The 24436-nt window shown below is 36.2% G+C and overlaps 1 protein-coding gene across 1 annotated transcript in view; it reads right to left on the bottom strand.

The window, feature by feature from the left end:
* LOC106664685 (hemicentin-1-like) overlaps positions 1-24436 on the bottom strand; it is a 173049-nt gene that overhangs the window by 75345 nt on the left and 73268 nt on the right. The window contains exon 5 of the mRNA XM_024226071.1: positions 20757-20907. Within this exon, the coding sequence (XP_024081839.1) occupies positions 20757-20907 (151 nt within the window). The remainder of the gene's footprint in view (positions 1-20756; positions 20908-24436) is intronic.

Genomic DNA, 24436 nt, shown 5'->3' with positions numbered 1-24436 from the left:
TCCAGAACGAGATGTGCTCGTTGAAAATTTATCGCAATTGTTTAAAAGGGGAAGTGGCTAAATAAACAAACAGTAGGATATCCTTACTATTTTTTTTCCGCTCCCGCAAGGCGATTCTCGTTTCCTTCCGGAATCCTTCTTTGCAATAATTAATAATCAGATTTCAAGCGCCAAATTCAAACCGTTGAAATTTTTATCTGGCCCGGGGGCAGATTGTACTTAAGCTAATCTCATCCGAGGGCACGCTTAGCTGCGCCCTTCCGTTGACCCGAAACGACTGTTTTATTGATAAAGCTCGAATTATGAACTTTCCTGTTGTTGTCTTTTTTAAAAACATTCCGGAGAGATTTCGCTTTTTATTGAGCGGACTACATTCTTTGTTTGTCATAGAATTTTCACATTGTTAAGGTTCATGTATTGGCCTGTAAAATAAGCCTATATGGGTTTTCAATAATTCGGATGAAGCAAAATAGAGCATTTTTGTTATTTAATTATTTTTTTTATTACCGCAGCTCAAACTGCTAGGAAATTTGGTGATTTGTTTGATGACGCTTTAGGAGAAAACACCGTCCGGTGGTCTGCTTAGTTCAAAAACATAAATTTAATGTTTTAATTTATGACGTCCAAATTTAAGCTTTTGTTAAAAAAAAAAAAAAACGATACAAGACATTGCAGAATCACTTGACGTATGTCATAAAAGCGTTTCAACGCATATGAGAGCAGCCGGATATGTTTTTAAAATTTCGGAGCGGACTGAGAATTTATTGGATATGTCCTTGTGATATTCCCTCTTAAACTGCCATGTATACCACACATTTTTAGAAAGATTGATAACTTGGGATGAAAAGTGGGTTCTTTATAATGGAGAAATATCCTGAGAAAAACGCAGCGACTCACTGTTAACAACGCGCATGTTGACTGAAAAGAATTTATTGGACATCTATTTGTGATGTTCATTCCCTCTTAAACTGCCATGTAAAGCACCTATTAAAAAAAAAAAAAAGATAACGGGAAGAAAACTGGGTCCTTTATAATGGAGGAATATCCTGAGGAAAACGCAGCGACCCACTGTTAACAACTCGCATGTTGACTTAGAAGAATTTATCGGACATCTCCATTTGCGATTCCTTCCTAAAACTCCGTGTAACCGACAAATTAAAAAAATAACTTGGGATGAAATCCTTATCTGCAAATCGGTTACAACAATATTCAGAGAGGAATACTTTGAGGAAAACGCAGCGACTCACTGTTAACCACCTGGACCATGACTGCTACGGAAGAAATAGGCTAAACAGCAGGAACAAGAAGATTATGACGGTTATTTTCGGGTCATGTGCTTAATTTGAGATGAAAATGGGTCTTTACAACAATTCACATAGGAACGTCAGAGGAAAACGCAGCGACCCTCTGTTAACAACTCCAAAAGCCGGATTACAGTTCAAGAAGTTATTTTATACGCTCCTTCCGTCCAACCAAGATGTCGATATGGAAGTCAGTGGAGGAGGAAGGCTAGTGTCCGGGACGCATCAATAACGACCCAAGGCATTCTGTGACCAATATTCAGGACTCAACCAAAACAGTAATATTAACATTTTATGAAATAAGGGGAATAAAGTTGTTAAAGGTTGAAGAATCCTGAAAAGTAAAATATCGAGAATACAATGGAGCATCAGACGTTAAACAATAGGGACTTTTTAAGTGCTGAAATGTAGGATAACCTACTTAAGTAGTGACCTTTGCTCACGGGAGTCTGTCAGTTTTATCCTCTAAATGATTTTTGCCAATAACTTAAGTTTTATAACTGTGTTTTTATTTTTGTGTTGTTTCGAAGTTAGACTCATACAAGCCGATGTTCCAGAAAGGAGCATTCTTGGTCTCATCCGTTATATCGTTGATGCTGTTGGCCTACCTATACGCCACAATGCTATTGTCACCACCTAAGAGGACGATAACGCAATTTCGTCCTCTACCTCGAATCCTACCAAACTTCCTACAGTATTCAAGAACACCTTGAGCTTAAGGAAGACTGGTGCAAAAAGTGGAGGGCAAGACTGAATTAAGAAAAATGTAGTCAGTGTACATTCATGTTAAAAAACAGACTAGAAACACTGTACATCAACCACAAAGAGTTGTCGACTTCCATTCAAGTCAAATACTTAGGACTATACCTAGTCTGCAGACTGACATGGAAGTCCCACACAAGACTTAAGAGACAACAACTCAACAGAAGACTTGGACAACTACGAATACTTAGAGGATCGCAATCCGTCTTGACCTTCAATACTAAACTAGCCTAAACGGGGTAAAACTGTGGGGTTCTGCCAAGCCTTCCAACACTCAGCATCTAAACCTTTCAATCAGAAGTCTTCAGACAAATCATCAAAGCTTCTCACTAACGTCACTATCCTCAACGATCTCAACCTTTTTTTGTCAACAAACTGATCCGTTTCGTATTCCAAAAGTTTGACTCTTGGATGTGAACCTCTCGATCCATCACACATTCCCATCCTGAGCAGCCAGGTCGCCTTAATCGACGATGACGTCAATCCTTCACACCGTGTCCAGCATTGGCTGGTTTTTCATGACATGAGTCCGGGTGTAGCGCTGGTATTAGTATTAATTAAGGTTTTTAGTTGAGATATTTTGTCATATTAAATGGTTGATCTGGATTCCGGCGTTTTTTCATTGAAAAAGTCCTTTTGGAAGTAATTCGCGTTCACAAAGAAATAACACAGAGACCAACCACAAAAGATGGCAAAATGTCAAAATGCGTCCACCAGACAAAAACAAGAACAATTGGCTGATAGGTGCTTATTATCATGTCTATGTGACAGATATGTCATAGACGATCAAGTATTACGTTCATCACCTCAATCAAAATATCAACAGTATTACAATTAATTAAGGTTTTTAGGTGAGATAAAAAAGTCAATGGCATGAGCGGGATTCGAACCCACGATCTTCGGCTAGATACACCGCTGCTCTACCACTTGAGCTATCGTGACCTCGATCCACTCGGACGCCAACTTCTCATCTCAACCCCACCTTTTGAATTTTCCCTCCTTTTTGCCATTTTTATCTCAACTAAAAACCTTAATTAATTGTAATTTATTAATTGGTCAAGCAGACCACGAAATTAGTAAATTGAATAGCTGGTATTAGTGTTAGTGCTGTGACGTGTGAAAAAACGTACTGCGATTGCATTAGTAATATGTACTAAGACAATATGTATATGGTACATATAAAATAATTAAAATGAAATAAATAATTAACCTAAAAACTTTTTAGATTTATTTTTCTTGAAATCGTTTTGTGATATGTTTAAGAAAGAAACTCTAATAAGAAATTAGCAACAGAAATTAAAGAAAGGGTGAATTAAAAGGAATTTAAAAGTAGGTGGCGCAGGGGGGGTCGTGAGACGCCGTTCTTCTAATTAATATTGGAATCCAAGTAACAATCCGTTGAAAAGTTGGTCGTTTCGCGGAGAAAGCAATGCCGGCCGGAGTTTTGGACCTAATATAATTACGTCTCTTCGCCTAATGTCCACACAGATTGAAGCAATATGTCCTCATTATTCGACTTGCCCTGTTTCGCTACTAATTACAGTTAGCGGAGGCAAATTGATGCTAACTTAGCGACAGGTATAAATCAGTCTCTCAGTCAAACTTGGATCAACTGAAACGGACTTTGCTTATTCACTATACAATCAAATTTCAACTTACACCGAGGATACGCGAAATTATACTGCACTTTTGATCCGTTCCCTCTAAGAGCTATCACACCCTATCCCAGGTTTGAGGGATTTATGTCAAATTACCAAATTCGACCGACTGGAACGGACGAGAGTGCTGAGATTATTCGGAAAATTATCTAGTTAGTAGTGAGAATTACCAGCAGGCAAATTGCTCAACGAACAAGGCTGAAACTCCAGCCATTAAGAAAGTACGTAATGGTTCGCACATAGAACAGCGCGCTACTCAGCAAAATGTGCAATGGTTTTGACAGAACAATTTTAGCACCATGGTATTAAGTTGTAACGCGACCTTCTATTTTCTTTATGCATTTCAACTAGAACATTAACGCCACATAGTACACAAACATGCTTTCTCGAGAAGATACAGTAGATAAAAGAATCTTATCAATTTTGGTTTGGAGTTTTCGCCTTAAAATAATAATAGTAGGCTCGTCCGCGACACCCGACACCTAAGCCAACAGGAATTGCTTTATATAATAGTAGGCAGTTAAAGTTAAATGATGAAAATGAGAAGAGGAATTGGTTGAGTTTTTTCTGTAGCAGAGTACCAGTAAATTAGGAACAAACGTTGGATTGGCCTTGATTGTTTACAGGAATTTTAAGGAGTTTGGAATAATAAAACTGCTGGAACCGTGGGGTAAAGGTACAAATCATGAAGATGAGGGAAGAGTCTCCAATATATGCCCAAATTAAGACTACATTTTGTAGGAAACTCGAACTACTCTGCAATCAATTAGTGGATTAATTTCTAAAAAAAGATATAAAAAGATAAGTTACAAAAATTATGTTTTGTTAGTGCTGGCACAAACCCAAAGGATAATGATTAAAAAACTGTGTGAATTTTTTTCTAAGTTGAGTAGTTTTCGAGAAAAACCTTCAGAGGAAATAGGAATTTGACACTCTGTATAATAATAAGGGTACTAAGACATTCCCTTGGGGTACGCCTGTTGGCATTTTTAATAAATATGATTACAGTTGCTGTAGTAGAAACTGGTCAACTTATACATAATTTAGGAGGAACTTTGCTCAAAACATTTTTTTGTTGGGGGGGGGTTGTATGATTTCAGGCTGGACTTAATTGTTTATGCTGTTAGATTTTTTAAAACATTTAAACAAGCTAGTAAGTCGACACTTTTGATTAAAATGAATCAGTGTTAAATAGTGTCGAGTATATGAATCGGTGTCAAGTTGAAAATATATGGGTGCTAAGACTCTTCCTTTGGGTACGGTGGGTATTTTTAATAACTCTGGTCCGTTGCTTGAATAAAAAAAGTCTGAAAAGGTTCATTCATTTTCTGTTAAAACAATGCCAAAAATAGAATCTCTCTTTAGGTTACCATTTGATACAATGTTCATTTTTGGCAATCTTTACTCTTTTTGTTAGATGTGCAGTTTTGGAGAAAAACAGGGGTAGACTAGTAAGTTGACATCGTGCAGAATATTAAGGGCTCTAAGACACTTCCTTGTGGTACGCTGGATATTTTTAATAACTGTGATTATTCGTCCTGTTGCTTGAGCAGAAATAGTCTGAAAAAATTCATTTTTTTACATAAAACAGTTCTTTGTAAGTTAAGAAGTTGGTTTGAAAAAAATTGTTATTCTACTTAAATCACCGTTAGGTTAGGTAGTTACAAACTTACAAATAAAATATGGGGAATAATGAAGAAGGCAGGCCTGGAGATGATCCTATTGTTGATACTACTTTTGCGAGGTGTGGCCGACAAGCGTGACGCGGACTTAGCAAAAAAGTTGTGGAACCAAGTTCAAACCCTACGTTTCAAAGACGAGAGTCTTCACATTCAAATTTGTATTGAAAAAGCGATGTTCCAAACGGGACATCGTGCTAATAAATGGCGAGATGGAAAGGTTATAGTCACTTGGTTGTGGATAACCTTAGAATACTTGTAGGAGAACTATAAAATGTCTATAGATCGTAAAATATTTAAAACGTTTAAGAAACATATTGTAGAATATATTTAAAATGCTCTTAGGAAACAATTGTAAAATTCAATTTTAAACAGAACGTCAGGACTTTTATCAGCATACGCCCTTTGAGCCTTTTTTTGAATGAAATTTGAAAGGTTTCTTTTCCCAACTGCACGAATTTACTTGTAACTGAGAGAGAAAAAAATGAAAATAAATTATTAGAAAAAGGATTTGAGTGGCTAACAAGTCGCAAGGGGATTGCATTGAAACCTTTCACCGATTCCAGGCGGTGCCGTGAACTTGATCCACCTCTTCTGCTCTGTTCGAGCGTTAATCCGGTCGCAGCGCTTATATTATTTTCCCTTTCTTTCTTAGAATCATTGTAATGACTTTCAACGAGCTCGAAATCCATTTTTGTTTTTGGAGAGGAGAGAGCTTTTACGAAATTGAAAGTATTGTTATCTACGTCGAGTGGGTTGACTCTGGAAACAATGATCACTTACTTACAGCTGATGACGTCTGCCAGCTTAGCAATGGAAAAAGGGCGAGAGAGAAAGCGATATTCGAACAAAAAATGAAATCCAGCATTTTTTAGTAATTTTTTAAACTAGAATTGTTTTCATTATTTAGCTAAATATGTTCTGTAAGTTATGTTTAGTGTAATTTAAACTTACGAGGTTACGAGGAGAATTTTATTTATTTATGTTTCTTTATATTTATTTAGAAATCGTGAGATGCGGTCTGGTGTGATGTAGGTTTCAGAAAAACATTTTCTTTATCCTGCCAACGTTTCGATCTTTATTGAGATCATCTTCAGGGCCTGGGATTTACAAACATTGTTTACATATTACAATTTTATTTTGGATGTGGAAAAGTGAATTTATACAATGCAAAATATATTTTATATATTCAATCAAAGTATTTCTACTCACTCAAAGTGTTTGTCTTCTGTGTAATTGTGCCATTCTTGCGTGTCATGTCGAGAGCGCCAGTGAGATTTTGCTATTTTGTGTTTTATACGTTGGATTTTGAAGGGGTGAGGAAGGATGTCGGTATAGAAAAGACATTTTTGTATAAGGCGTCGGCTTCTTTGAGGTGAAACGAGCCGACGAAGGGAAAAAATGTGTGGGTAATGGTTCGGCCAGATTATCCTTTCAGGATTATATAGAAACGGATAAATAGGAAAAGGAAAGCTAAATTGTTGGGNCCTGAAGATGATCTCAATAAAGATCGAAACGTTGGCACGATAAAGAAAATGTTTTTCTGAAACCTACATCACACCAGACCGCATCTCACGATTTCTACAATAAATAAATATCAATTAACGGTCATTAATCACCACACATTTCTTTATATTATTTTTTTTGCAAGGTTTATACTACTTTAACATGAATATATTTATTAATAAAACTAACTGATACAGCTTAATTATACCGGGCTTCCTTCATACATGGCCCGGCTGAATTGTTCTTGAACCAATGACGCTACCAAAAAATACAAAATACGAGCTTAATCTTTTTTAGCCTAGTTTCAAATTTTTACCACTTTGTGGGGGTACCTCCGGCCCAGTTTACCTTCAAAATTTCAAATACGACCCTATACATCCTGACAGATCATTTTAAAGGATTTTTTATGTTGAAAACAATGGTGCAATCGGACTTTACGTTGGTCAAAAATGAGAATCATGGGAAAAGTAAAAAAAAAGTCATTTGGTTTACTATTTATTAATCACATTTCATGTTCGAACTGCTTGCCTTGCGTAAAGATGCAGAGATTTGCTCATTTTGACCACTTTTCACCGGTGTCAGGGGAGATGGATTGACATGCATTTTCTACCATTTTCCGCAGTTCTTCAATTGAGGATGCAGGGCTGTAATTGGTGTAGACACTGTTTTTTTAAATGGCACTGCAAGCCTCTACTAAGCCCCAGGACATATGGGAGTAGAAGGCAACGAGAAAGCGGACACTCTTGCAAGGAAAGGGGCTGCCACACCGGTGATAGGACCCGAACCCTTCTGTGGCATAGGAATCCACACTATTAACGAATATCTCAGACAGAAGGACAAAAAGAAAATGAAGGAACAATGGAATTCACTCATTGGACACAAACAATCCAAGAAACATCTAACCAATTTTGGTAAGAAAGAAATCACAGAATGTGTCAAAGGAAGCAGGAACAGACTGCGAATCCTAACAGGATTCCTAACAGGACACTGCAGAATAAACGGACACTTAAAGAAAATTGGTACGATCCAAGGTGGCACATGTAGATTCTGCAAGGAGGCAGAATAGACACCAACACATTTACTAACAAACTGCGGTGCTACATTAGCCCGCAGAAGGAAATGTTTTGGGATGTATAATGTGACCATAGACGAGCTTCAACCACCGAAACCGGGCCTATTAATCAAGTTTCTTGATGAAATAGGACTCACCGATGTGCTTTAGGCAGAGAACGGGGATACAATAGCGCTTAAAGGGCGCAGTATACCATACCCTGAAAAATTACATCATCAAATGGCACTGCAAAAGATGCTCAAGCGGAGTTAAATCGGGTGACCGAGGAGGCAAACAGATCGGGCCATGCAGTTCTCATAGGCAAGACAGATCCGAACTAGGGTCCCACAAGGGAACATTCTTGGTCGTTTCCTATTCTTTACCTTCTTCAGGGCCAAGACTCTTGTCCTTCCACTGCAATCTAAAAGTTCTATGGTACTGTTCTATTGGCAGTACACTCAATTAGGATATGTCTCGATGGTACTACCTCTTCGTGAGAAAGGTTTCTCTTTCTGTTTTTCCCATTTTTTTGAGGGTGTAATTGACTTTGCTTTCTTAATTGTTACCTTCTGAGTGGGATATACGAGATTACTAGTTAACTTTTAAGATATTTTGATTGATTTTTTTAACCAGGTAGTTGTGAAAGTGTTTGAAATTTTTCTTAGATTAATTATGCTTAGTCTTAACAACTTTCCAGAAATGTTAGTCAGTCTAATTCTAGATAGATAAAATACAGTTTATTTATGATCCTCAGTGATGTTTAATAATCGGTAGATGGAATAACTGCCTAGGAAGTAGAAGATACCATGGGTTGTCGGGTTTGAAAATAATTTATGCGCTTCGACGTTTTTCTCCGATAATTTTAAACAAATTTCGACGGGGGATTAACGCAACAAACTTCCTCAATTTTATTCCGCAATTATCTTGTTTTTCTTTACAAGGGAAGAATTTAAAGGGGGTGTATTTTTGTGATGGAAGTCACGTATAGCTTTTTTCCATGTTATTGAACTTTATTTTACAAAACGCAACAATTTCCTTTTGCCCCGAGATGCATTTATCGTAAAAAAAAACTCATTGGATTTGGTTTAGGCTCTAGTTGACGGGCTTTATCAGTTTATTTAGAAGAACCAAACATTCTTGCAAAATAGTTTTAGTGTTCTTTACTTAAGTTTTAAGCATTTTCAGTCGGACTTTAATTTTTCTTTATAAACACCGCCCTTCCTCGAACTTGTATCCTCTCCTTCATTACAAAACCAAAAAGTGTGAAAAGCAAAAAGGGAGAAAGGTAAAATGTAGAAGATGAAGAAATAAAAAAAAGAAGAAAATGACCAAATCTCGTAAAATAGGACCCTAATGGATTACTTGAATATCAGTCACAGAGTTTTGCGTGAGAGCGGCCCAGGTTATAAAGTTTAAGCTCGTAATTTCATTTCTACTTACTCAATCTTCCTCAAAGAAAAGCTCTTGTGTTTGACCGGGGGGGGGGGAATAAATTTATGAATAGAAATTGCCTCTAGATCATCAAGATCCCTCAAATAAATTAAAACTTTTTTCTCGACAATCGACAGAACAGTACGCTTGGGTTAATGTTCTGCGTGGATTTATGTTTGTATAAAAAGGAAAAAGTAAGCATGACACTCAAAGTTGGAAACTTGAATATTAATGTGTACAATTACGATCGAGAGCACTGTGGTATATTTTTCACTGTACCTATCTTTATTATCTTTACGTTAGAACATAACAAATACCAGTGTACTAAAAAGTTGGCCGTGTTACAAAAGATTAGAAAGGATATAAACGCAATAACGACGATGTAAGATCAATCTCTACTGGGATTTATTGCTCCCTTAAATTATTATGTGATTTTTCCAATATAACGAATCGTACGCTGACACTATAAAAAATATATTCACTTACTTGTGTTTTATTTTAGTTCTTTGTTGCCATCAAATAAGTAAGATTTAATAAAACTTAGTAGACGATCTGGCGACCCTGGCCAAATCGACTACACCGCAATATCTATATTTCGCTATGTTGTTTGAACTTAGGTGGGGTTATCACGGTTTTCGCTTCGTCTTCATACGCGTCACAGGTTCGATTGGTAGGTGGTCCCCGGAGAATCTAAACCGCAGAAGAAGGATCATCTAAACCCGACTTAGAATTGGCCATACGCGGTTGACACACGGACACTTACTTTTTGGCCAAAGCCTCAGTGTATGACTGGGTTGCTCAATATGTTCCACAAAATTGAAGTGTGTCATTCCTTTGCTCCATATAGGGAGCGAGTAGGAATGACCCTAATATAAGAATTATGCTCGAGCACGACAGAGAATGTTGACATGTTGACAGCATCATCCGTTCGTACCACTCTGACCTTACTAATCGCCACCAAGCTGTCTCCCTTCCCAATGACCTTACCTTTTCCATCGTCCCATTAAAATCTGGGGCACTCCAAGGCTCTGGCATCTTTTCTATCCTTTTTTCCATTTATATTAACAACCTGCCCGACTCCATCCAGTACTGTAACTACCACCTATACGCCGATGACTCCCAAATATACATATTTTTCCACCCTTCCGATCTTCACTCGGTCATTCTCAAGATCCAAAAAGACCTTAATTCCATCAACGAATGGGTACATAAAAATTCCGTAGTCCTCAATCTGTCCAAATACACCGCCATAATTATAGGGTCAGACAACTCCTCAATTCATTCCCTTCTGCTCCTCGGTTAAAAAACTATGAGTAGTCTTTGACCAAAACCTTTCCTGGCATCCTCACATTTCCCAAAGTTCCCGCCATTGAACTGCTTCCCTCAGTCTATTTCGTCTGGCTTTTCTTAACTTTCCTCCGCCCGCAAACTCCTTGTAACTTCCCTTATACTTCCCTTCTTCGATTACAGCTGTGTGGCATACGGTGATCTCTCGGGGGTGGGGACGCGCGATTGAAGCGTAAGTTTCGGGTTCGGCACCCCACGGGGGTCCCGGGTGTCGGGGTTGTATTACCAAATTTCCTGGCTCTACCTCTCCTTCCGTGCACAGTATTTCCTAGGTTGCCTTCTTGTCCAGTCCATACACACTCATCGTCCTCCTTACACCACCCAATCCTTCCAATTCAAATCCTCACATCACATTCGTAACACCAGCTCGTCCCCAATTGACCTTATCCTTCCGCAACATACAACTGATATGAATGTGTAGTGTAAGAGATCTGATGGCGAAATATTGAGTTACCGTCGACCCTCAATTAGGTCGGTTGTATAATAGGTGTAAATTTTAACTTAGTGTAGATATGTAAATAGAAAATAATGTATTTAAGAATAAGTGAGAGTGTGAATGGGTTTGGATCTAGGAACTGCATGTGTTGGGTGTCGAATTGACCTAGTTGTTCACAGCACCCGGAACCTAACCTCGGTGACTGTAGGGATCAGATCTGACCCGGACTGCCACCACCAGAGTTGGGTAATCCTCGAGGTCTGCCGGTAATTTATTGGGGATGGGGGTTAGGATGATCCTTCTTCTGCTGTTTAGCGTCTCCGGGGATCACCGTGGCCCAATCGTGTTGTTGACGCGTAAGTGCTTCTCGAACGATTCAGTGCACTGACGTTGCCACTTTTTTGTTTTACCTATTCTTTATTGCTCGTTTAGAGTCACTGGGTCGGATCGCGATAGTAAGGTCTTGAGCCGTCCTGGCAACTACTGATTGCCAGGATGTCAATGAATTTTTATGCGATTTCAATATTTCAATATTTATGCGATTGTTACTCTGCTATACCTTATTTCCTATGGTGAGTGTCTTTGTTCGACTTGTTTAAATTTATAATGGAAAGTTTGAGTGGTAGAGATTACCTGGAAATTAAAAAGCCTTTCGATTTAATGGACCATGGCGTTCTGATTAATAAGTTGATGTTGAATTCTTTGAATCTGGACTTAGATATATTAGATCCGTACATGGTCGCACACACAGGACTAAAATAAAACATTCACACGGCTCTGAAATTCTTGTTCCTTATTTATCTATTTCTAGAAGAAAATGATCAGTAACTATCTTCAGCAAATCCACAAAGCCTACTTTTGGTGACCAGTTTACACAAATCAGTCTTGTACATTAAAAACAAAATTAGACAAAGTACTGTTCCTTGTGGAACTCCTGCATTTACATCTTCTTTGAACAACGACGGTTTTCGGTATTTAAATAATTTTTATTTAATTCATTAAGTCTATGCCTCGATCGATACCTAATATCAAAAAAGATATTTTACCATCGATGTAGAACTGTTTGTTCCAAGGTAGCTACGTTTCATCAAGTTTCATAAGGTTTAAGTTTATTTTTTTACCGTGTTGGGTTCTTGGTGTCTCGATTACTATGCGTTTTTATTTTTTAATGATGAGGAAGAGAAAATATACTTTTAAGAAGCAAACAAATATCATGAAACAATTGTTTTGCCTGAAAATATAGACCCGGACTCTTCGACTTCAACGACTTTTCTTTATCTGCTTCTCAGAGTTCATCTTGCTCCTCTTCAGTGAAAATACAAGCAATCTTGAACATTTTGGTGAAATTGTTTTGTATGGCGATAAAGGGAAATATGTTGTTTTAATTTTTGAGCTGGAAACGGTCTGAATGAGATCTACTCTATCGCCAACTCAGGCTTTCACTAAAACTTGCCAATAGCAAAATTTTTATACCAAAAGGCGCAGGAAGAAGTTTGGTATTTTTAAATAAAAAACAAAAATATTTTTTTAAAATCATTTTCCCTCCTTTTTTCCATTTTTAAATTCGAAAGGTTGTAAGTTGGGTTGGGGAGTTAGTGTCCGAGTGCATCGACGTCACGATAATTCAAGTGGTAGAGTAGCGGCGTATTTTGCCGAATGTCGTGGGTTCGAATCCCGCTCGTGAGACTGACTTTTTTTATCTCAACCAAAACCTTACATAAAAAGAATAATTAATTGAAAGAAGTAACTTGGTCAATTGACCACTAAAACGTAAAATATTTAAAAAAAATGCTTACCTCCTATGTGTAAAGAAAGTATATGAAAAATTTATTACAGGATAAAATTGTTTATATTCAAAACGGAAAAATCTCTTTAACAGATCGGTAGGCCATTTTAGTTGGAGATACTCGGTTTTGCTGTTATCCCTTCCAGGCCAAAGATTATTTTTCTAAGTGGCTTTTTAGTGTCGTCGTGTCTGTGTTGCTGATGTTACAAAACAGAGAGCCTAAATGTTGATTCAGGTTGAAACGCCAGTTAACTTTTTTGGCCCTAGCTCACGAGGCCGGGTAATTAAGACATTTAATTCAAAAACTTCTGTCCTTGAAACTCCGTGTAATTTAGGGACTGGACGTCAAAGCGGGATAAAGATAACAACAACGACTGTTACTTTTGAGCGTAGGGGAGAAAAAAAGGGGGAAAAAACGAGAGGAAAACACATGGAATCCACCCGGTTTTTGACTTACGATCTGACCTATACGTGACTCAGGATTATGGCGCTTTTGTGAGAGGTTCCCTGTTATAAGTGGATCAATTTATTTATATTATACTGCCTCAAATATCAAGAAGTTTTTAGGTTCTAGAGTATGTCATAGAGTGGGAAACATTGAATTGTTTTGTCTGGTGGGTGTTTATATTTTCTCTTTGCCTTACCATAAAACCTAAGTGAGATTAAAAGGCAATAACTTGAGATAATGCAAGTCACAAACTCCAATTACTATTTTTTTGTATTTATCTATTTCAAACGAATTAATATATTAATTACAGAAATACTTCGCTAACAGCTCCTCGTGGCCACTTCGAATCCTGATTACAAGATATTTGAAAATATGGAAAAAATTGGTAAAATCCGAGATGTTGCAGGTTGAGATGAAGATTTAGTGTCCGAGTGGATCGAAATCACGACAGCTCAAGTGTTCGTGGGTTCGAATCCCGCTCGTGACACTAGCTTTTTCATCTCAATCAAGACCTTAGATAAAAAGTATAATTAATTTACAACGTTGTACATTATACAATCAAATACATCAAGCGTTTATAACCTGAATTTGAAAAACACGACTTTAGATTATTTTTTAAAATTATTTATATTCGACCATTCATATTAGATTTCTTACTAATGAATTAACATCATTTGATGTGCTTTGGAAGTTGAAATACGTGGGTACATGCAGAAATAGATAAAATACATATAAAATAGATATCTACAGGAGAAGGAGTGAATTCAATTTACAAAAGACTGTATCTAATTTGCAAAAGGTTGAAACTGATTTGCGAAAGGAAGAATTTGATTAGCAAAACGATGAAATTGATTTGCAAAAGGTGAATTTACTTTACAAAGAGGTAAATTTAATTTGCAAAAGTATGAATTTGATTTGAGAAATAATAAATTTGATTTGCAAAAGGGACGAAATTAATTTGCAAAAGAATGAATTTAATTTTCAAAAGGGTGAATTTGATTTGTAAACAAATAGTACTGATTTGCAAAAGGTGAATTTAATTTGCAAAAGGTTTGCAAAACGATAAATTTGATTTACAAACGAATGAATTTAATTTCCAAAAGGGAGAATTTGATTTGTAAATAAATGGTACTGATTTGCAAAAGGTAAATTAAATTTGCAAAAGGTTTGCAAAACGATAAATTTGATTTACAAACGAATGAATTTAATTTCCAAAATCGATTTGCAAAAGGGAAAATTTCGTTTGCAAAAAGAGAATTTCTTTCACAAAACGGCGAATTAAATTTACAAAAGAGTGAAGTTAATTGGCAAAAGAGTGAATTTGACTTGCAAAAGAATGTATTTAATTTGGAAAAGGGTGAAATTGGTTTTTAGAATGATCAATTCAATTTATAAAAGGGTAAATATAATTTGCAAAACCTATATTATTCTTTCTTTATTTTTACGACAGGTTTTTCAATGGAAAATGGGTTAAAAGAGTATTAAGAGAGTATAATTGTTTTACGAGAATTAAAGTGAAGTGCCTAACTACTAAATTAAAAAAAAAAAAAAAACTAAAAAAAAACTGGTGTTTTGTCAGTTAAAAAAACAGAACTTCGTTTTGTTTTTTTCTTCAATAATATTAGTGGTAAATTAATTATATAGAACTGGGTGGATCGAAGTCACGATAGCTCAAGTGGTTAGAGCAGCGTCTTATTGAGCCGAAGGTCGTGGGTTCGAATCCCGCTCATAACACTGATTTTCTTTTCAACCAAAACCTTACATAAAAAGATTAAGTAATTTGGTCAATCAGACCACTAAATATAATGTTTTTAAGTAATATCAATGCAACTTAGATGAGGAGGATACAATAATCAGAAGCTCTGCAATAATACGATTTCCTTTACCCTTTTCGTCTTTATTTTTGCCAATTATATTGTAAAATATGTAATGTCTAAAAATACTTGTCAAACATTGTAGATTTATCTCGTTGTTCTCCAAATTGTTGTTGCAATCTGTAGCCAGGTTTGTTAAAAAAACATCGAAGTAAACAAAAATCTGGTTGATTCGTTTCATGTTTTTTAAAAAACCTCACCGCAGTTGATAAACATTAATACGCCCTGGAAAATATTATAATTTTCAAGAACAAGCGTAACAAAACGATAATTTTGTTCTATTTCTTTTCTAAAAATTAAAAAACAACTCTGTGTGTGTGTGTGTGTGAGAAAGAGAGAGAGAGAGAGAGAGAGAGAGAGAGAGAGAAAGAGAGGGAGAGAGAGTGAGAGAGAGAGAGGGAGAGTGAGAGAGAGACATGCAGAGACAGAAAATGAAATACCATGGCTATTTTAAAAGGGCGTTAAAAGGCCACCCATAAACGCAATTTCTTGGCGTCATGAGAATCTAATCTAAACTGTGCGCCGTTATGGAGATGCACATTGAACGCTTTTAATCCAGTCGTTTACGGAACAATTCACGGCAACCTTGCTTTAATGGACAAGGATATCAGAAATATCTTTCGTCATGATGACAGTATATAATGTACTCAGCTATAACATCTGGCCCTGTACGTAAACACTTTTAAAAGACAACGAGAACAAAACCACTCAGTATGATTGATCCGATTGAATTGAGCTTTTCTCGACATGTGATGTCGATTGCATATCGCCCTGTTTACCTTCTTGAGAGCTTTCTTTAAACATTTATGATTTTTCAATGATAAACGATAGCTAAACATGAGGGGAGAATGTCCAAAGTGCAAATTCCACTAACGGTTGGGAATGTTATGGGGCAGTGAATGGAAGAAATTTCATTTCACGTTAGAAGCTGAAGGTATACTTATGATTTGAAGTAACTTCTTTTACAGCCCACTCTGCTCACGGCTTTCTTACTTTTATTGCTCGTTCATTCCCACTTTTCTATCATTTCTTTACTGCTTAAACAGAGAAAAAAAGCACCTTTGAGAAGAATATGGCCCAAAGAAAACAGCCTATAAACGCCGTTTTCCCAATGTCGAATTGGTTTATCCGCCCCTTTTATGCCAACCGTAACATTAGGCAGTGTTGAAGAACGTTGACCCAGTTTTATTCCACTTTTAGAATTTGTTGAAAAGGCGTTATTTTGCAAAAGGTCATAGTTTCTCTAACCACAATAAGTAATACCATCCTACGAACCACTCACTATTCTCTCTTATGGAAATATTCAGTCTTTATTCTCATTCCTAAAGCTGACAAACCTCCAACCACATGTCTACCTACAGATCCATCATCCTTCATCCTACAATGTCTAAAATCCACTATAGACTCATTTTAAAACGTTTAATCTCCATCGTAGATCATAAAATAATCCTCTTTCACCAATTCGGCATCCGTCCACATCATCCTACAAACCAACAAGGTTTCAGAGTTGTCTATCTGCTCTAGAAAACAAAGAGTATTGTTTGGGTGTGTTCCTAAATGTACCACAGGTTTTTGATAGGGTTAAGCACCCGGGCACGCTTTATAAACTTAAACGATTCCTGGCCACTTCTTATTGTTATCTTGAAATCCTACCTAACCGCTGCTTCAGGGTGAGTTCTCAGAAGTTAGACCGATACAAGTCGACGTCCCACAAGGGAGCATTCTTGGTCCCATACTTTACATAATTTTATGCTGACCTACACACTCCAATGCTATCATCACTACCTACTGCGGACGATCCTACAATTTTATCCTCTAAATCGAATCCTATGCAAGCTACCACCTACAACATCCTTGAGTTTATAGAAGACTGGTGCAAAAATGAGAAGACAAGATTGAGTGAAGAAAAAATAAAGTCAGTGTACGTTCACATTAAAAAAGCAGTCGTGTTTTCTTCATTGTACATGTACAACAAAGAGATATCGACTTTCATTCAAGTCAAATACTTAGGACTATACGGAGACAGCATGGAATCACAGCCGACTGACGTAGAAATGTAGATAGACGTAGAATCCCCACACAAGACTTAAGAGATAACAACTCAACAGAAAATTTGGACAACTACGAAGACTTAGAGGATCATCCATATCATCCTACCCTTCCAATCAAAAGTCCCCGATAAATCAACAAAGCCCCTCAGTACGTCACTATCCTCACTATCCACAACGACCTCAACATTCCTTTTATTAACGAACTGATCCGTTCTCGATTCCAAAAGTTTCACACCAACCTCTCGACCCGTCTTAACCCTGTCGCCTTAATTGACGATGAAATGGACAAAATTTAATACTAGACTATTTAAAGACAAAAGCAATCTGGGATTCTCATTTAAATATGTTTGCCTGGGTGCGATTATGATTGTGTGAAAGAAGAAAAAAAATGGATTTATTTACATAATTTAAACGAAACAAAGATAATGAAGTTGAAATTGAAAGCGATGTTGTTCTTCAGAAAAGAAAAGAGCAGTAAGTCAAATCAATAAACAATAATGTATTGACAAAATTTAAACTCGATGAAATCTTCAAAATTATCCATAATAAGACGTTAACTTATTACTGTTGAAATAATAAAAAAACCACTATCACCGTTATAATCTCTATTGATTAATTATTCATTGATTGACTTTGACTTCCGATGTTGTAAATGTGAAGGCTGTTATTACTTTAAAGCTCAGACATGACTGGAACCATTTTGCATGATTTACAATCAGTGTGTGTTTGGCATTCTTTATTAACGATGAGGGCTGAAATATGAAATTCTCCTCATTTTACAAATGGAAATTTAAAACCGGCCGCTCACGCGTTTAGTCTTTGAATATGCATAGAAGATACGCTGAAGAAACACACCGCCCGTTCGACAAAATCGACACTGGAGCCGGTGATACATAGTAAACAAGATGAGGAATGCCATCAGCCCGATCATAGGACAACAGTTCAACCATCACCGCCCAATCAAATGTGAAATTCAAAACATGTTCAAATCGAAACAGAAAATCAAACTGAGAGTTGTTAACTAAGAAAGCACATTCAACAAATAGCGGTACCTGTTGACAAACGTTAAAATGTCAATTGCATTCTGCAACGGATGCTTCAAAGATAATTGAACAAATCAAACCACAGAGGAAAACATATGGATATGTAACATTTTAATGTTGAAAGGAGGAAAATATAATAATAAATCGTCTATTATTTTCAACATTTTGCAATTATTATGGATTTCATTCATGAAGACCGTCGACAAAAAAGTTGGGAAGTAGGAGGTTTATGGGCTGACAAAAAGTTGTCATCGCCGGCCCTCTGCCTGTGTATTTTCCTTCTTTTTTTGATCTTTCATGTGTATTTTTTTAAACTGCAGCCATTTGAGCATCTCGATCTGGTTACTGACTCTGCTTTTATATATACTACCTCGATGTCCTAAAATACTAGCCTCTTTTACATAGGTACCTTAGGTTATCAGACACATATATATATATATATATATATATACACATCACCACAAACATAATATTTTTCCACCAGAGTCTTCGATATTACTCGGGGCGGAATTAAACCGACTCCAATTTCGCTAATAAGTTACTTTTACTTTCTAGATGTTACACACTCACTCCAGTGGGTTTCCTTGGGGTGGGGTTCAACAATCTTTCGCGCTAATAAATTACATATGTACTAATAAATTAACACAAAGTCAACATAAACATACATTAACCCTATATAAACATAAAAATCCTTATAGCCCTGAGGTACCGGGACAGAGATCTGCGATTCCATTTTGTGATTCAATTTATTTGTAAAAGAAGGAACTTAAATTTCAAAAGAATGAATTTACATTGCAAAAGGATGAATTTCATTGGCAAAATAGCGAATTTATGTGCAATTTTAAACAAAGAAATTACTTAAAAAAAAGGGTGAATTTTATTGGCAAAATAGTGAATTTAATTTGCAAATGAGTAATTTGATTGGCAAACAAGGGTATTGAATTTGCAAAATAATGAAATTTATTTGAAAATGAGGGAATTAATTTGAAGAAAAAAAAACGCGAATTTAATTCGCAAATTTGCAAAAGAGTAAACTTAATTTGCAAAATGGTAAATTTGATTTGCAAAAGAATGAATTCACTTGGCAAAAGGGTGAATTTTATTGGCAAAGTGTGAATTTTATTGCAAAATAATTAATTTAATTTGAAACAAAGTAAATTTGAATTAAAAAAGAGGGTATTTAGTTCGCAAAAGATTGAATTCATTTGATAAAACAGTGAATTTTATTGGTAAAAATGTGAATGTGACTGCAAAACAAATAATTTAATTTGAAAGAAAGTAAATTTGATTTAAGAAAGAAGGTATTTAATTCGCAAAAGAATGAATGCAGTTGGCAAAAGAATGAATTTACTTTGCAAAAGGGTGAATTTTATTGGCAAAAGTGTGAATTTGACTTGCAAAAGAATTAATTTAATTTGAAACAAAGTAAATTTGAATTAAAAAAGTGGGTATTTAATTCGCAAAAGAATGAATTCACTTGGTAAAACAGAGAATTGTATTGGTAAAAATGTGAATGTGACTTGCAAAAGAATTAATTTAATTTGAAAGAAAGTAAATTTGATTTAAGAAAGAATTAATTTAATTTGAAAGAAAGTAAATTTGATTTAAGAAAGAAGGTATTTAATTCGGAAAAGAATGAATTCAGTTGGCAAAATAATGAATTTACTTTGCAAAAGGGTGAATTTTATTGGCAAAAGTGTGAATTTGACTTGCAAAAGAATTAATTTAATTTGAAACAAATTGATTTAAAAAGAGGGTATTTAATTTGCAAAAGAATGAATTCACTGCGCAAAAGGGGAAATTTCATTGGTAAAAGTGTGAAATTGACTAGCAAAGGAATGAATATGATTTGGAAAAATGGTAAATTAGAGTAGCAAAAGAGGTTATTTAATTCGGAAAAGAATGAATTTACTTTGCAAAAAGGTAAATTTTATTGATAAAATAGTGAATTTGACTTGCCAAATTATAAATTTGATTTGCAAAAGAGAAAATGTAATTAGATAAAGAATAAATTACTTTGCAAAGGAGTGAATTTTGTGGGTAAAATTGTGAATTTTTCTTGCAAAAAAAGAATTTAATTTGCAAAACGTAAATTTATTTGACAACATGGAAAAAATGATTTGTAAAAGGATATATTTAATTTGAAAACACATGTAAAAGAATTAAGATGATAAACTTTGAATAAATTGTATTGTTCATAGTAGAACGCTAATAACCGTTTTTAGAAACATTTTTTAATGCACAGAATAAAAAGAAAATGGAAAAAATAAGAGACAACTGAAACGTAATATTGAATGCTAGTTTACATTGCAGAAATTAATAACAATAAATCTCACATTACCAGAGTGTTCGCAGCTATAATTATTATTTAATTTCTACTTACAGACAACGTTGAGAGTGATGCTGTCTTCGATAGGTGCAGATGGAATACTCGGATTTAAAGCTTGGCATTTGAGAATATGCCCATCGTCCTCAGGAGCGGGGGAGAAGATGACGGCGCTGGTGACAACAGATTCGTTGGACCACGTTTCCACCTGAAAATGAGAACAGGTTATTTCGTGTCTAGTTAGAAGCCTGCCGATGTGACGAGAGCTAATGGGCTTATCCCGAGTAGAAGCGCCTTAATGTACAGATAGTGTTTAAACGTATTAGGGGATATGTGTTTTACGTGTGTTAATGACATGGAGCGACATTAGCGAATAAGAGACAAGGGGAAAGCAAATAAAGTTTAAAGGGGGCTTTTAGGAGGAGCGGATGCGAAAGAGACGTTGACGAGATGCAAACTGTACCCGTGTTGGAAACGTTTCGAATCGGAAAGTGCTGCGCTGGAAAAACGAAAAGGAATGTAAACATTCGTTAGGGAAAAGATAGAAGAAAAGGGACTGGAAGACAGGGAGATGGAGTGATAGAGGCAAAGGGAGGAGAAATGTTATGAGGGACAGTACAAACAACCGGGAACGTCCTTTACAGTCAGTTTTTTCTCAAAATGAAACATCTTTTTTTTTGTTATCATTCATTAGGTTCAAAAACAGAATTCCTCGTGGATGTAAAAAGTCTGCAAAAAGTAAAGTCATGCAAATATATTTAACAATGTAAATATCTATTTAGGAAAACCTTTTACTTTTACAATGATAGCTGTATATTAGGATGAAATAAAGTTTTAAAAAATTCTGACATAAGAATAAAATCACCATGTAAAACTTTCACAATTCAAATAACCGGATATGTTAGATGTTATGTATGTCGTGATTTATTCCCGTAAAAGATAGGGTAGTAGGAGGAGGAGCTTGGTAGCTGGAGAATTGACAGAGTCAATGGTAACCATACCTTTTTTACTGTTACGACTATAAACTGGCCCACCTCGTTCATTATTTCCCCTTGACTACGGTCTTTTTTTCCCCCAGCAACCCCGCCAAAGGGGTAAGTCGGACATATGTATCTTCCCTTAATACAAATTGATTATCAATTTACCTTTGTACTGACGTAATGTACAGATCAACTGATTTCTTTTATATTCTTTTCACACGATTTGAAAATTCTGGTACATTTATTTACATTATGATATGTTTAGTGTTGCAAATAAAATTTTTCCGGCCTAATTACGCCCTGATTTTTACTGTAGAATCCATGGTCCTACTTAAGCCTTCGAGTGCGAACAAAATAAGCCCAGAATGTGTGGAGGATAGCAGTTGTAACCGATTCGAAGAGTGTAGTGTCAAAACTGAACATCATTAGCATAAACACTAAAACTAATCACATTATAGTCGACTAGCTACTGAAATACAGAGAACTGATAAATCAAGGAAAAACAAAAACTCTCACAAAACGACAGAGAGGAAATAAAAAGAGACAGAAAGCTCGTGCGAAAAAAGGAAACGGAAGAAAGAAACAATAAAAACACAAGAGATATTGTGAGTTAGAGAAATATAAAAAGATAACAAAAGAGAGAGAGAGAGAGAGAGAGAGAGAGAGAGAGAGAAAAGACGACAGCGAGAGAGAGAGAAAGAGAGAGATGGCAGCGTAAGAGAGTGAATGGGAAAGATAGAGAGAGAGTGAGAGAGAAAGAGAGAGAGAGAAAAGACGACAGCGAGAGAGAGAGAGAGAAAGAGAGAGATGGCAGCGTAAGAGAGTGAATGGGAAAGATGAGAGAGAGTGAGAGAGAGATTTGGAAAGAAAGAAAGAGAGAGAGGGAGAGAGAAAGGGGAGAGAGAGAGAGAGTGATTGGGAGGGAGAGAGAGAGAGAAAGAGAGAGAGCGTGAGAGAGAGAGAGAGAGAGAGAGAGAGAGAGAGAGAGGAGAGAGAGAGAGAGTGAGAGAGATAAAGAAAGATAGATGAATAGATAGATAGAAAGAGGGAGAGAGAGAGAGAGAGAGGAGAAAGAGGGAGAGCGTGAGAGAGAGAAAGAGAGAGAGAGAAAGAGAGAGAGGGAGAGAGAGAGAGTGATTGGGAGGGAGAGAGAGAGAGAAAGAGAGAGAGCGTGAGAGAGAGAGAGAGAGAGAGAGAGAGATGGCAGCGTGACAGAGTGAATGGGAGAGAGAGAGAGAGAGAGAGATGACAACGAGAGAGAAAGTGAATGGGAAAGTGATGGAGAGATAGATACGAGAGATGACAGCGTCAGAGAATGAATAAGAAATCAAGAAAGAAAGAGAGAGGGAGAGAGAGAGAGAGAGAGAGAGAGAGAGAGAGAGAGTGAGGGAATAATCCCCTTTCACAACCTATCCCTAACTCTAACCCTAACCCCATAACCTGACCCTTAGACCTAATATAATTTCGTATGAGCTGAAAGAAAATTGCGCAGATACAGGCAGGAAGGAGAAGGAACAGCGGATCATCTGTCGATGCGAACCCCTTCGCACGCAGAGATGGAGGATTAGGAACTCCTGGAAGAGGAAAAGCCAATACGTAAAAGGTACATAGAGGAGCTCTTATCAAAACTGTGAGATGATGGATGAAGTGCACAAAAGATAAATATTGATCTCGATGCGTATGATCGTAATGCCTAATAACTTATAACCTAACCTAAAATGAAAAAAATTAAGTGTATTAATTGGGAAATTACTTTATTTCATGTGCATTATTGACGTTTAAAATACTCAAGTGTTCAAAATATTTGTCGAAAGATAAATGTAAATATGAATTGTCTAAGGGTTGAGCCTAGGGGGCACAATTTAAATGGTTGTTCATCGTGGCCTGTACAGGCGAGACATATTGAATCCCTCAAACAGACAATCCGAATGTGACCGAATCGAATAAAATGCGTGATGTCTCCGTGGAAAATTCGTGATGTATTCTTTGGGTGGAGTTGAAATTTGATATAGCGCTTACAAACCCAAATGCAGTAACATCGTCAATTTGAGAGAATGAAGAAATTGGAATAGAGAAGAACGGAAGATGGGAATATCCCAGACAAGGGTGAATATCTGTAAGTAATTGCTTCCCCTCTACGAATACTGATTCTCCGCCGAATATTACAGGAATATATTTCTTCTAACTTCCCTTCCTAGCCGCTGGGCTCTTTTTCTTCGTCTGGAGTCTTTATTCCCCCGGAAAGCAACAGGTTATCAATGAGTCATTCTTGTCATAGATTGAGCACGTATCATCATTTGTTGTACGCATTCGATATATCACAATACGATTGGGAAAGGTTCTTCATTGAAAATGTTTTAAAAAGCTATTCCGTCCGTTTCGATCACCATTGGCAACCATTTATTTTATTTCACTTTAAAAATAATTCCCTAATAACCATGAAGAATTTATCCGCTTTTAGACAAATCCAGTTTTAGAAAATATTACACAAACACTATTGTTATCATCCATTCTGCGAATATAGCACGGTTTGATTTTAACAAAATGGAAACAAAGTTCAATTGATTTTAATCAATTTATCACATTAAAAACAATGGTAAAATCAATTTTAAAATATGGCGGCCTTGTTTATGTCAATACGCTACAAATATATGAAAAATCCATTTACGTCAATTGACCAAGTTACTTGTTTTAATTAATTATTTTTTCTATGTAAGGTCTTGGCTGAGATTAAAAAAGGCTCTAACTAAAATGGCC

This window comes from Cimex lectularius, unplaced genomic scaffold, assembly GCF_000648675.2.
Source record: "Cimex lectularius strain Harlan isolate CLEC.00 unplaced genomic scaffold, Clec_2.1 scaffold107, whole genome shotgun sequence".
Classification (NCBI taxonomy): domain Eukaryota; kingdom Metazoa; phylum Arthropoda; class Insecta; order Hemiptera; family Cimicidae; genus Cimex; species Cimex lectularius.
The sequence above is the reverse complement of the archived record's forward strand: the minus strand, read 5'-3'. Positions and strand labels throughout refer to the sequence as shown.